At 34.2% G+C, this 14,695-nt stretch overlaps 1 protein-coding gene across 5 annotated transcripts in view; it reads left to right on the plus strand.

The window, feature by feature from the left end:
* Positions 1-14,695, plus strand: part of brp (bruchpilot) — a 51,786-nt gene that overhangs the window by 4,594 nt on the left and 32,497 nt on the right. For all 5 annotated transcript variants that reach the window (XM_066728792.1, XM_066728793.1, XM_066728795.1 and 2 more), the window contains exons 2-3: positions 10,027-10,176; positions 12,268-12,364. In XM_066728792.1, the coding sequence (XP_066584889.1) occupies positions 10,027-10,176; positions 12,268-12,364 (247 nt within the window). The remainder of the gene's footprint in view (positions 1-10,026; positions 10,177-12,267; positions 12,365-14,695) is intronic.

Genomic DNA, 14,695 nt, shown 5'->3' on the forward strand with positions numbered 1-14,695 from the left:
ACACCGTTGACGTTGCAATTTGCAACTGTTAGTTTCCTATTGCTGCTCAAGAAGCTAACACTAGCTAAGCGGATGAACACAACACTCCCCCCTTCACTCCACCTACTTTCTTCCCATAGCCCCTCAACTCCATTATTCCTCACCGACCTTACCATTATCGAATCAAAGCTCTTCTTCATTACATCTGACCATTACATTGCCATGCTGCACTCTTTAAAATAAAACTCTTAAATGTGACCCTTCTAAATTACCATTAAGTTTAATTCAAACATAATTAAATTATTCCATGTTATTAGTCTGAAAATAAAATAATAAAATTTCATATTGCTGTAATGGATAACAATGCTCTCATGAATATTTGAGAATCCTTTTATTCGGAGAAATTTATACATTCTCTTTTTTTTTTCAAATTAATAAGCCGGATTTTTAAAAGTGATGTTTTGATTGGGTATGTTTTTTTTCTAGTATACGTTTTAGCTCAACTGCATAATTGATACTTACATGGTATAGAATTTCGAGCAGCTAAACCAGATAGGTATATTATATAAATCATAAAGTACCAAGAGTGATATAGCTGCAAGTTAATTTTTCGTAGAGAATTAATAGCGATCGTTAATAGATTTTAATATTTTGGTTGAACAAATTCTCACTGAGATTGAAAGTTGGTAAATTAAGAAAGTTAAATTGGGTGAGAACAGGGGAGAGGTTTGTTTTCGCTGAGCTTCCAATTTCTAATGTTTCGTTTGGGAATTTGAATCGATTTGAGGGAAAAGCCGAATGACAGAAAGATAGAGAATTCTGTAAGCAAGAAGTGAACACGATCGATTTCCGGCAAGCATCCCAGTCGAACGAGCAGCCCCTTCCACTACTCTGACTTCTTTGTATAGCCAACTTCAAAGTAGAATCCTAGATAAACTAGGCAACCCAGGAAGGAAATATGACACAGACTACTCTATCTATCAATTTTAGAGGGAACAATCGATAGTCTAATCAAAAGTACAGATCGATGGAATGAAACAAAGCATGCTACGAGTTTCATAAATTTATCTTAATTTAATTATTTTAAATTATTAATTCTATTAGTTTCATTAAATTACTAAAAACAATTTTTGCTCATTTAATTTTATATTTAAAATCTCTTTATTTTTCAGCACGTAAAAAATTGTGTTGGTGATAAAGAGCCTCTTTTTGTTTAATGCAAAAGTTTGGACTTTTTAATATCATTTTGAAGAGAAAAGTTAATCACACTATTCGCTAAGTTACGCGTAAAACAGTTTAATCGATTGAACAATATAATTAAAAGGTTTGTACAAAGTTGTAATATTCCTGAAATAGTATATTGCGTCAGAGTTGCTTTTTAATAGAAGTGTCAGTAAAATAAATCTTATTATATACTCTTATCAACTTAATACGAAGCTTCCACAAAATATTATTTAATCCCTTTCATTAGTGATTTAATTATCTCCACTTAACTCAATTTTCATTTTTCATTATTACCTTTATCACTATATATATTTTGGTAAATGTTGCAATATTTTAATACTATTTAAAGACATATTGATAAATTTTTAGATAACTTGACGCTTTCGTATTCGAGGGTCCTGATAAATTTAAAATAGACGTCTAATTTGAAACGAGCTGATATGTTTTTTTAAACAAATCGAATCAAAGTGATACGTTAATTATATCTTACAAAACATAGTAAAATTGAAGAGAAGTAAGTTTCTCGTGGTAAATTTTCCGCAGCTAGTTCAACTCTTCATAAGCTTTCGCATAATTCAAAGGGGAAAATAGCCAATACTTTGCTGCGCCTTAAGCAAATCGAGGGTTATTCCAAGAATTTCAATTTGCTGAAGATTCCTCGGCTTAGTGGCAGTTATTGCTTATCTGCTTCACCTCGCTATGTACATTTTATAGATTTTCTAACTAGGCTCACGTACGAGTACATATTTGAAATCACTCCAATATATACAATACAGACTCACCGCAAATATAGTATAATTGGTTTGGAGAACAATCCGTACGAACCAGTTAATTATGTATCGTTCATTGTTCAGATTTGCTGATAATGATTTGGCGTTTTAATAATTACAAATGTTAGGAGTAAGGTGAATTAGACGGAGTAACAATCAACGATACTGTTTTCTAGACGTTGATACGTCATAGCAGAAAGCCAGGAATCGTCATTAGAAAAAGCTCCCTTATATCTGGGTCATGTTCCTGCGCTTCTGGGTTATACCGGGGACACGATAAACTCTACTTTTATTCTACATTTACGATCGATATCCCTATCACAGGTAACGCCATGCTTCTATGGACGTATTTAGACCCTCTATTGGGAAATACCAACAAATATTATTCCAACTACACTATTAAGTTTTTGTTCTTTAGATAAATTAAAATCTGAAGAATATGATATCAAGCATTAACGTTTCTAAATTTTGTTTAAAGATTCCAAAATCGTTGATACTTTAAAAAGGCTTATCTTGTCTTATTTTACTACATTTTTGATACAATTTAGTCAGCAACGGAATATAAGTCAATCGTAATTATAAGCCCAAAAACCTTAAAGAAATTAAAATGATTACTGGTTTGTCCCACAATCTCAGCTTAGTCACATAACTAATATTCTTTAAATTTCAATAATATTGATATAATAAATGTTTATTATTATATGCATAGTGTAAGTTTCGCATTGCTTGACAATACATAGACAAGATGCATCTCGTACAGCTCAGAAGGGAATAAATTGCATCTCGACAGTCATAGCAATGAGAGTGAAAAATGATATACTCCGATATGAAGTAAGAATTGATACGGATTGAAATACAATGTCTGTCAATAGATTTGAAGAAATAAATTTCTAGATAGGAAAAATGAAATGCGATGGAATAATCAATGATAGCATTAGTTTTTTTATTTACTTATTAGCAAAAATTATCCTTCAGCTTGTAAAAATGTTGATTCCTTCAATATTATTATATATAAATTAACGAGAAAGTTTAGTGAAAAGAGTTGAAAGCATTGGGAAATACAAAGAAATGTGAAAGAGGTAGCGATCAATAAGTATATATTTAATTTTTCTTTATGAATAAAAGGAAGAAGGAAAGGTTATATCAATGCTTTTATCCAACCGGTAGTTTATAGGATTTTGATAAACCGTGGATACTGCCAATTTATACATCGGTAATCCCTATGCCATAACTCTGGCAATTTTTATTTCGCATTTGATCCGACAAATGATTAACTGTCCGTTGCGATGGTATTTTACGTGCAGAGATAATTAACCTTCCGAACGATTCAAATTTTCCGATTTTATTGCATAAAACATCATTCTCTTCCAGTTGCTAAATTAACAGCGTGCTCAATCGTACAATCCAATGTTTAATTTTCGCTAAAATATAGTTTTATTCAATAATTCAGGGTCATGTATAAAATATATTGACAATGATCTTATTCGCGTCTAATTTAACGTTAACATTGTTTTCCTAGCAAAATGAATCCTCTACGATTTTCTTAAAACTTAATGGTAACAATTGGAAAAATCATGATACTGGGTGACAGATTATTTAAAGCTTACATAAAATCTGAATCGTTAAAAAATGATCCAAGTTTGTCGTGTGGTAATATCTACACGTACATCTTACATTTCACCGAGCCTTTTCAAACAAGGGAAAACGAATTTCGAGACACAATGAGTTAAAATTAAAAAAAGAATATATGGGTAAGAAAAAAATTACTAATCTGGATTTAAAAAATTACAATTTCAGAAGTCTATCAGGATTTGGATAGCTATCGGATTTCATCCATTCTACCTTAATCGCTTCAGATTTTCACAAAGCTGGAACGGAAGGGTTTACTCGACCAAATTGTGATATTAAATTTTGCGAAAAGTTTACGACCATTGCAATAATTTGAGTGAAGTTTTTATAAGAGGAGTTTGCGAGACTGCAGTTAGCCAGTGATTTCTGCTGGTGAATGGGGTAGATAAGAGTGAAAATTTGAGGACAAAAGTACTCAGTGGAGTAAGAGAGGAGGGGGTAGAACTGTTGGAGAGAGATAGAGAGTGAGCTATCGGGTGAGACGGAGAGAAGAGGGGAGAGTTTTCCCTTTAGGGGTTGGGAGGGAAAAGGGATGATGGCGGACCAAGAGCAGAAGCGTTATCGAGCGGTACCAACGCATTCCCCTCTTTCCCCTTTCACCCTCAATACACCCCTTCTTCTCCGCCCTCTTCTCTATCTCTCCACCACATTCTTGCATTCATCATTTTTTCACAGCTCCCTATAATTAAAACATACGAGACTTCTTTGAAATTACCATATATCAAATCAACAAACTAATCAAATTTAGCTGTTAACGTTAAATCAACTTAATACATTTATAAGATAGAGAGCTGAAAGAGCCAACAAAATTTATATAATGGGACTTTGTGGTTTGGAAAATTCATTTTCTGTACAAAGTTTATTCAATTTCTTTGGTTTTGTAAAGTTTAATGGATTCGCTCAGCCATGCGAGTTTACGTAGAGTAGGCAGTGTAGTTTTATAGCTGGGACCAAAATCCAAAGCAGATTCCGGTTTGAGCCGGAAGTATAACGCATAGTGAAAATAAACGTGGAAAATACGGAGCAAATGTCTAATGTTTATATGATGGCTAAATTTGGAACAAAATAAGCATGGAGAGATAAAATAAAACTACTGGATGAAGCTCTTTCGAGTAAATAGTTAATATTGTTCTAACAATCGATAGTAACTTTTTTAGGAATTTTAAAACCATTGAAATATTAATCGAGATGTTAAAATTAGTTTGAAAATTGGGATACTAGACTAGACTGCTAAATGAATATGTGAATATATATTTAAGAGATATCTCACATGGAAAGAAAAATTGGATCGATTGAGTTTAATAAGGATTGAAGTTTCATTTTTGATATAAGGTATCTGCAATGTGGAGGGGGGGGGGGGATAAAGATGGGTAACTTTAGTAAGTAATTAGCGAAAGAATCAGGATCACCGAGGGTCGTATGTTGATTTGATTCGAGGTTTTCGTTATTGGCATATAGAGGGTCAAGTGCGTGTGTGTCCCTTTAATTTTTACTTCCATTTTGGTGTGGCGTTAAACTTTGCATCGGGAAGCGCACTGTGCACCGTTTTTCTACCGTCTCGGGTCGTTTCTATGGCGAGGGGTAGAAAGCCATGAAACTGGCGAATAGCTGATCGATCGACCGTGCGAACCTTTGTCCCACCAAACTCAGAAATCCACTAGCATTTAACTCACCCTCTCCATTACACTGTACCACCTCAAAATGAGCAAAAAATCTTCTTCGAGTTACTCAATGTTCCGCATGGTTGCTGCTTAAATAAATGAGAAATTTACTTAGTAAGTCCAATGAATATTAAGAGTTTAATCTTTTTGAATATACAGGGTGTCCTACGAACGATGGTCATGCCAATACCATAGGACAGGGTACGGAATTCTGAGCAAAAAAATTCTTAAAACTATTTGGCTAGCACTCATGGTTAAAAAATTATTTACAAATAAAGATCCTCGATTACAGACTACAGTAGCCTTTCTTAAAGAGGAAGATTGTTTTGATCGCATTATAAGGCCAAAAAATGCTAAGGTTCTGTGAATTAAAATACTAAAAAAAACACAAAGTCAAACATCGATTTGAGCCTATGAAGTGGTTGAAGGCCGACCGGCAGCTTTGAGTGCAAACGCCATAAAGACAATCAAAACATAAACACTTTCGAGAAAAGCTATAAATAAAGCTAAGATTGAAACTTTTGCAGCTTTGGTTTAACAAATTAATTATTCATATTTTTAAATTGTACGTATTTTTACTATGAAAATGAGTCCAAACGTGACATAATTACGACTATTTTTAGCGATACTATTAAATAATTAAACCTTTTAATTAACTTTAGAATTGACGTAATTATGTTGCGTTTGGACTCATTTTCATCGTAAAAATACGCACAATTCAAAAATGTAAACAATTAATTTTTTAAACGAAAGTTGCAAAAGTTTCAATCTTAGCTTACAACTTTTGTCAAGACTGTTTATGTTTTGAATGTTTTTATGGCGTTCGCACTTGAGACTGCCGATCGGCCTTCAACCACTTCAAAGGCTCAAGTGGAGATGTTTGGCTTTGGGTTTTTCTTAGCATTTTAGTTCACAGAATCTTAGCATTTTTGGCCTTATAATGCGGCCAAAACAATCTTCCTCTTTAAGAAAGGCTATATTGTAATCGAGAATCTTTAATTGCAAGTAGCTTTTAAACTAAGGGTGCTAGTCAAAAAGTTTTTAAAACTTTTTTACTTAGATTTTTATTCCCTATCCGATGATATTGGCGTGGCCATCGTTCGTGGGACACCCTGTATATACAGCTAGTTTTATAAATTGTTTTTTAATAAACATTAAAATTAATCGATTTTTTCGTAGTAGACTCTTGTCTCTGATATAATACTCTTCAATTCTTCATGATTTTTTTTAGGTTAACTACTTCTTCCTTATTTAAAATATGAAACTAGAGCGATAATCATGAAAAATAGAGATTATTGTCTTAATCATATGCTTGATTTAATATGCTCGTTATATCGGATTTGATCTTTGTCAAGAATAGGTGCTATTTTGGTGGTGTTTGTTAAGCTAGAGTTAGCGATGATTAGTTAATATCACCCTGAATATTATTGAACAGCTCAATCTAGGATTAATTGAACCAGTGGTTGGCGTAAATTGGTGTGTCGAGTGCATATTCGACAATGATTTTAGCCGATACGACTGTAGAGTGGGATCGGTGTTTGGGAAAGCCTCGATCCATTTGACATTCGTCACATGACGTATAAGTTGATTGAGAGACTCCCTTGTAGTTCCGAGGGAATGTAGTAGAAAGCTCCAATTCAGCCCCGAGCATCCTATATATAGGGTTATGCTACATTTGTTCTAGGTATCAAATAAATCCTGAGAAATCTTAATTTACCTTATCAAATTAAAATTCTAAGAATCCTATTCATTCGAAAAATGATTACGTTTATCAGTCAAACCATTATTTAGTAGGATTTTGAATATTGCATTAATTCCCTCATTACATTAATTAGTTCGACTGGGAAAATTGAGTAAATATATATTTTTCTAATTTGTTAATGTGTGACATTCTCTTATTTTGGTATTTTATAGGGATATAATGAATTTAGTTTAGAATTTATTAAGGGCATGTGGAATAAGGTGAAACGTGTTTAGCTATACATAAATAATAATTGTGACGATGAGTGGTTAATAGTATATTGAAGATTTGTCGATGCCTACGTGTCAGCATGAGTTTCGCACTTATAGAGAGACTCTCATGTCCCTCCTACCTTCTCACTCTTTCTGTCTCTGTTTCTCTCTCTCTCTCTCTCTCTCTGCCTCTGTCTCTGCCTCTCCTCTCGACTCTTAATTTCTATTTGCGGCTCTCAAGACCGTCTCAAGGACACAGGCCGTACTTTTAACCGTCTCCAGCACTCCTTTTCTAATCATGAATCAAACTTCTCATTCTCCACATGCCTATCCAAATTGCATCCAGCCCACGTTACACTCTTAAGCTTGGTCATTCTCGTAGGCTTTTCATATAGCATGGTCAACATATATTTATGTTAAACTGTATCTCTACCAATTGTTATACTATTAGTGTTGATGAAGTCAATCAGTTACTCATTAAAAAATAGTGAAAATAATTCTAAATTAAGTAACATATCATTTTTGTTATAATCACTGGCATTAATTGGAGGTACTTACAACTTGAACTTGTAGATTAATGTATATGAACCAAGTAAACATTAAAGCCTTACGATAAAATACAGATTAACTTGACTTAAAAAAGCTAATTTATGCTGCGTATTTTTACTGTAATTTATCGTGTAGAAAAGAAACTCGCGAAAAAGCGATCAGAGATTGTCTTCGTGGGAATCGATTTCTTTTTCAAAGGAAAAAGTTAATGATTTGCGAGGTTTAAAGGGCCTATTCGTGCAGTTCTTTTACACGCACGGAAATTCGTTCCGTGCAGTCATTATTCGTTACAGGAAAAAATACAAGTTCCTTTAAAAATTATAATTATTTGTAGATACATAGATTTGTGAAATCCAGATTGTGACTCAAGTATCCATATTGCATTACTTGTTTTAAAAGATTTTAAGTATTCGAAATTTTCGGATAATTTATAATGAATGGAGAGATTTAAAATAAGGGTTAAAGCCGCAATGTGTTATGGCCTCTGTGTTACGCTGGCAAACCTTCTTGGAAAGGATCGATCCGGAGTACGACGACCTCGACAAAAGCTCTGGATCCATTTTACACCTTCGAGTATTGACTGTTGTATGTACCATCAGTAACTAGGTCTTTGCTCGGTCGTCGATATAATTGTTATAGTGAAATAATTAATTTTCTACAAACTAAATTATTTACCAACTTTTTTCGAACATTTTTTTATCAAAGATATCCGGCCCTTTTAAAAATATCGTCTTTATAGTTATATACTTCCTATAAATCTTGTTAAATGAAGATATTAGTTTTTAAATCTTTCGGTAGTGCTTCTAAATTTAAATTTTCTAAAAACTCTGTCGGGTGGATGATGCAGTTTAAAAATTATTTCTTGAGAAGAACATTTCCTGCTTACATAATAGGGGACAGAGGTTCTTGAGAAAGATGTGTTTTCTTGGTGGACGCATATGCTTCGAATTAGCGTGTTTGCTCGGGCTGAAATATATGGAGATAGGACATTTGGAATTTTGAACACCAGACTATATACTAATATATAATAAGATTTATGTCTATCACTGCACTGCAAAAATAGTGAAATGAATTTTTAATGTTGAAAGTATTTCAGCCTTACGTTATGGTATACGCATATAAGGTGTACATACCTTATGATATGAAATAATAAAAATTAATGTAAACTATTTATTCATATCAGCATCGGTATAACTGGCTATGAATAAATCTTAGGTTGAAAAAGTTACTTTATTATTCAATCCAACTTTTAAATAGATTAGCTTTGATTTTTTCATTTCACTGAAGATATATATAATCAATCATATCTTTTTGTAATATTTATGTATACACTTTTATATGAAAAAGTGATATTTTTTTCATTTAATTGGATAAAAATGGAAATTCTTATTGCTTAGATCTATTAGTGATTCAGGAATGCGATGATCCGAAGTAGAAATTCTTTTCTTCATTTTGCTTGTCTCTACGGCGAGTACGGCGACGTCCTATTTTCCATTCCAGAATTATAACTGGTCATCTAACCTAAAGTAATTTCATTTCTTCTACGAATACTCTCCTAAATTTGTAAAGATTTAATCTCATAGAAATCTTTATTAAATGCTTGTTTGATTTTTCTTAATATTTTCAAGAGTTTTCAATCAAGAAAATTAACTTTAGATAACCAATTTTTTTTTAATCAATTTCCATTGAAAAATGTAGTTAATTAAAGTAAATTAAATTAAATATCAAGAAAATATATGAAATATCTAATGATAGAAAAGAATGTAGGACAATGATGAATTTTAAAGTGCGGAAATATTGACAAGAATGGTCGATTGTTAAATCGAAGGGTTGAATTAGGATAGCACGGAATTGGGTTTGGAAGTATAGTACTAAAGCACAGGAAAGGTAAGGGAGTTTAAAATTGAAACGAAGCCCCTCTTAAGACGAAATCCTATTAAGCATTTCTTACACCCTTGCACCCTTTCCATGAAAACATCATTCTTCTCCATGTCTCTCTGCCTTATAAATATCCGCCAAGTGAAGCTTTTAAAACGTCTCGACAAATCTCGGGCAATCTTTTACAAATTCTAAAATCAATAAAAACGATTTAGGCCTGCAGCAAAATTAGTTGTAGCACAATCGACTAAATTCACATTCATTACAAACTGTTATATAATTATACATTTCATTATCCATTAAGATGTTAATCCTCTAATCTGTACTATTAGATACAGAAGTTATACGAAAAATATTAATATTTTTAATTTTCTCTTTTTCAGAAACAAAGTATGATGGTTCGACAATTGGAGGAGGAGCTTAGGTTAAGGATGCGAGGCCCGAGTATAGAAATGCAGCAACAAATGGAAGTTTTGTGTAATGAAAATGAACACCTCACAAGGGAAATAGCCATACTCCAAGAAACGATAAAGGTGAGATTTCATTATGAGGCGAAGAAATTATTTAATTTAATGCAGAGTATATTTAAAAATGACGGCGAAAAATGGCAAAAATCGATCGAAGAATTTAATAAGATTGTTGAGGCGAATTAGGTTTTTAAATGGATTAAGTAATAAATAGAATTTGACGTATTTGCTGTTTGACGTCGAAAACTAATTTTGATAGTGAATATAAAGGGATGATCGCGTTGGCCTTCAACAGAGAACGCCTTGGAAGAATCTTCCATAATCGAGAATAATGGGGATGACAGCAAGGAAACGGAAGTTTCGAGGTGGAAGGGGTGTAAACCTATGACTTCCAAACGAATCCTTGAAATACTCACAGGTTCAAGAGAGGATCTCTCTATATAATCGGGTATCCAATTGCTCCATTTCTTTTTCGAGCTATCTTTTTTCCTCCAAAACTTTGATCCTTTCGCACCAAAGTTTACCTCGCTTCAGCATCTAGATCGTCGAGATATCATGGATTGCTTTCTTCGACAAATGATTAGTGCGAAGCAATTTATATCGCAAGTTAAACTTTTTTTATGACTAGTTTAGAAAAAATAGTTTGAAATATACTACGTATAAATTTTTAATAGGAAGATTCGCAGAGCAACTCTTCACTGGAGCTGAATAAATATCAAAGTTTCGATTTTCGTTCGTCCGTTCCTATTTGAGGCAGCGAAATAATTTATAGCGCGATTGGTAGATCGCTGAGTGAAACGGTTTATCGACTTTTGCTCGGCATATTTCAGGCCGAAAATAGAGGAGAGGTAAACGACCGATTGTCTGCCAACGACTCTGGCATTTCCGGAAATCTTGGCAGCGACGAACATCACCGGTAATTCTATTAAGGCACCAGCTTGTGGCTCCGGAAACAATCTTGCGGCTCTGCGAAATTTAGAACCGCGACAATAACAGTAATCAACAGTTGTTCCCCAGAGATTAATCTCAAGGATGAAATAAAAGATATTAAACCTTATGATACGACCTTCGTTATTGATACCGTTGGTATACAATAATTATTTAAATTCATTATTCTTCTCCTTGCAAAAATTATAATAATATAACGCAATTGTTGAGAAAGTTTTGTAGTGTGTCTTAATAATATGGCGTTACAAATGTATCGTAATAAAGTGTCATTTTATCAATAGATGTAGTGGCAGTCGAGCAGAATTAATTGGAGCAAATGGTGGTCAAACGTATATAGATCTTTCGCGGGAAGCAACTGGTCCCCTTTTGGCGGTTGGCCAGATTATGAAACAGCTTTCTCGCAGCGTTCCTTTCTCATTATCAAAACCAGCAATCGTGTCTCGGTCCATCTACTCGAATTTCTTCAAGTCCAAGCAACTTCCCCACCCCCCCCCCCCCCCACCCCCCCGACTCCACCCATCATTTCAGGCTTCCGCTTGTCGAGATACCGTTATACTGCCAGACAAATTGTGTGGACACAGGAAGAATAAAGTGGCTTGAATTAATACACTGCATTTCATGTTTCATTCAAATCTCCAAAGTAAAATACGCTGTATATTAACGAATAATTAATTCAGTGATGATTCAGCTGGGATTGTCTGGATGGGATTATTTGGTTATTCCAGAAATAAATTACAGGGTTAAAATGGGTGCGATGGCCATTAGGAGAGGACGCAAAACAATTTGTGATTTGTTTTAACGAGTGTAAAGAGGCTGGTATAAATGCACCACATGGAAAATGAAGGGAGAATGCTAGCTGGTGTCTAATTCGTTTGGATAATAACGTTGTCGGCATGAAAAGGGTGTCCTAAATTCGTTATACGGTCGCCAAGCAAGGCCACTATCTACTAACGACGCACGATCCGATACTAGCTGCTGCTTCCTCCAAGCTCGCCATAACACTAATTGCGGTGCCTTTGTTTACGAACATTGAAATCTATAGTATATTAAAACAGTAAATTAGTTTACGACGCTTCAACTTTTATATGTGCATTTTCATACTATATGCCACTGATAACACATCGCTCGTTAAATTATTAAAAAAATATATATATATATATATATATATAAATCTAAGTACAATATTAAAATGTTTATTTCTCATTGCAGGAATTAGAACTAAGGATAGAGACACAGAAACAAACGCTGCAAGCTCGGGACGAAAGCATCAAAAAGCTCCTTGAGCTTGTTCAAAACAAGGGGATGGGTGAGATACTCGTTTTATTATTTCCTTCATCATTTTTCATTATTCTATCGCGTCAATTAGCACTACCTCTTGTTCGATCAATTCTGAACATTTTTAAACCGAATGTCGCGCTTCCCTCTACTTTTCTCACGAGTAAGAAAAGAGCTTCGAGATCATTAAAAACTAAAACTATCGATTAATCATTCACACACGTGTGTTTATGGTCGTATAACCGCTGATGGTAGCTTTAATGTTAAACAAGAAACAAAATCAACGAACAGGTCTTACAGATCTTTTCTGTATACAATAAATATTGAAAACATTCATAAGAAATTGAACAGAATTGAAAAGGGTAACTGATATTGGCTGCTTGGTCCCAATGGGAGCAAAATTTTGTTTGAGAAAAATGTGGTGTACTAGATGTAATTGGTTTCGGGGAAGCGTCAGGGATGGTGAAAACGTGGAAAAGTGGGAATCTCTTTTCTGTACTCGAAATTTTCGTCAGATGATTAGGGTAATTGCGTAGACTCGCCACCGAGGGCAATAAAGGGAGCCGGTGGAACAACAAAAGTGCCACGGCCTTCTCATTCCAGTAGTGCAAAAAATCGTGATAATATGAATTCTCGAGAATACAGGACAAAGGTCACCCTGCCGCACGTGCGTTCGCCCATACACACGAGAGGAAACCTTCTTACACAGCATGGATTCAACGACTATAAACAACACTGAAAAAAAAACAACAACAGCTCACTCACATTTCAAGGATCGTGTTTTCTAAAATAAGTAATACCACTGAATACGATGTATATTCTATCGGCGAGGCGCACAAATTTCATTCGCTTAGCTGCAACCGCTTCATGGATCTATTTGTGGATTGGATTATAACTAATAACCGAAGATCGGGAGGACAGTTTTATCAGCTCATCGCTTCTTCGAGGGCCAGTCTAATCGCGCTTTTGTTCAAATTAAGAGTTCAAGTTGAAGGAAAATGATGAAAAAAGAGTCACGTCGATAAGAATTGGGAAGTCCAGTTTTTAAGTAACGCAGAGCACCGGTCTTTCCAGTAGGATATCTTCCAAGTCGAAATTCTGGTTGTAAAGAATCGCAAAAAGGAGAAGGAACTCTAGTGAATCCCGGTAAAAACAAGGGGGGTTGTGTTGTTGGTATTAATTCATTCGCGAGTGATATTGGAACAACCTAGAACAATTGATAATCCCTCCTGGCATCATACGTCGCTTTAACCAAAGAGACTCTGTATTGTCCTTTGTTTAAAATTTAATAACTATGGCAAAAAATCAGTTATTTTCTGTAAGATAATATAATGACAATAATTTTTCTTATATTTCGCTGCTTCGAGTATTTCTGACTCGTTGAAGAATTATTTTGTTCTGTCGTACATGATCCGGATTTTCAAAAAACATTGCTCCTTCGCTTTATGCGACAATCATGTAGGGATTATAATTAGTTGATTAATTTGGCATTCACTTGATCAATATTTTTTACTTTAATCTTAAGTATATATAGAACGATTGGTGCAAATTTTATTTTATTACTTTAAGATCGAAAGAAAATGGAGTTTTAAATCTGATTGTTTAACTGAAGACTCGCGAAGTTAATGGAAAATAGTTGGAGATTTATATTGGAAACTCGGTGGCGAGCTCCAGCAGTGCAAGCTTATCGAAAAATATGTCTGAATCTGGTGAAGGGCTTCTTGCTGGAAATATCGAAGCGGGTTTAATAATTTTCGAGAAATACGATTTTGACGATGTGTTAATTCTATATGCATTTTTGTAAACGAGTCGATTCCACGTGGCTTCAACGCAATTTTATATACCTACACGGGTTTGATAAATGCATGCATGTGCATCTGGGCTCACACTATTCCCACACAAGCTACAAATGCGTTCGCGATGCGAGAACTCTATAATCTAGACTAATTTGTGCGAAATAGCAGCTTTAAAATTGTCTTTTATTTATACGTATAAATATTGTGGAAATAGACCTTTGGAAGAAGGTGCAAATACCGCAAATTTTATATATATTATTATATGAATTTTTCATTGTGCATTTACAGTTAAACAGGCAGATACAAGTCACTTTGGTTGCACCGGCTTAAGAAAGTCTTTGGTCTTTAACACTTCCATTGCAAATGTATTTAATTTTGCAGCTTCTGTATCTGGCTGTGAAACATTGGGATTGAGTGGCCATAAAAAAGCTCATTGTTCACGTTTATTTATCACGGGGGGAGTTAAAAGTTGTAGTTGCATTTTTACTGTTTCACGGGGAAGTATGTAAAAGCAAAACAGGGTCATTAAATTAAAATAAAGTTATTGACAGAACGCGAAAAGTGTA

This window comes from Prorops nasuta, unplaced genomic scaffold (assembly GCF_024137725.1).
Source record: "Prorops nasuta isolate Cenicafe-Biocafe unplaced genomic scaffold, Cenicafe_Pnas_1.2 PNAS00006, whole genome shotgun sequence".
NCBI classification, from domain to species: Eukaryota; Metazoa; Arthropoda; class Insecta; order Hymenoptera; family Bethylidae; genus Prorops; species Prorops nasuta.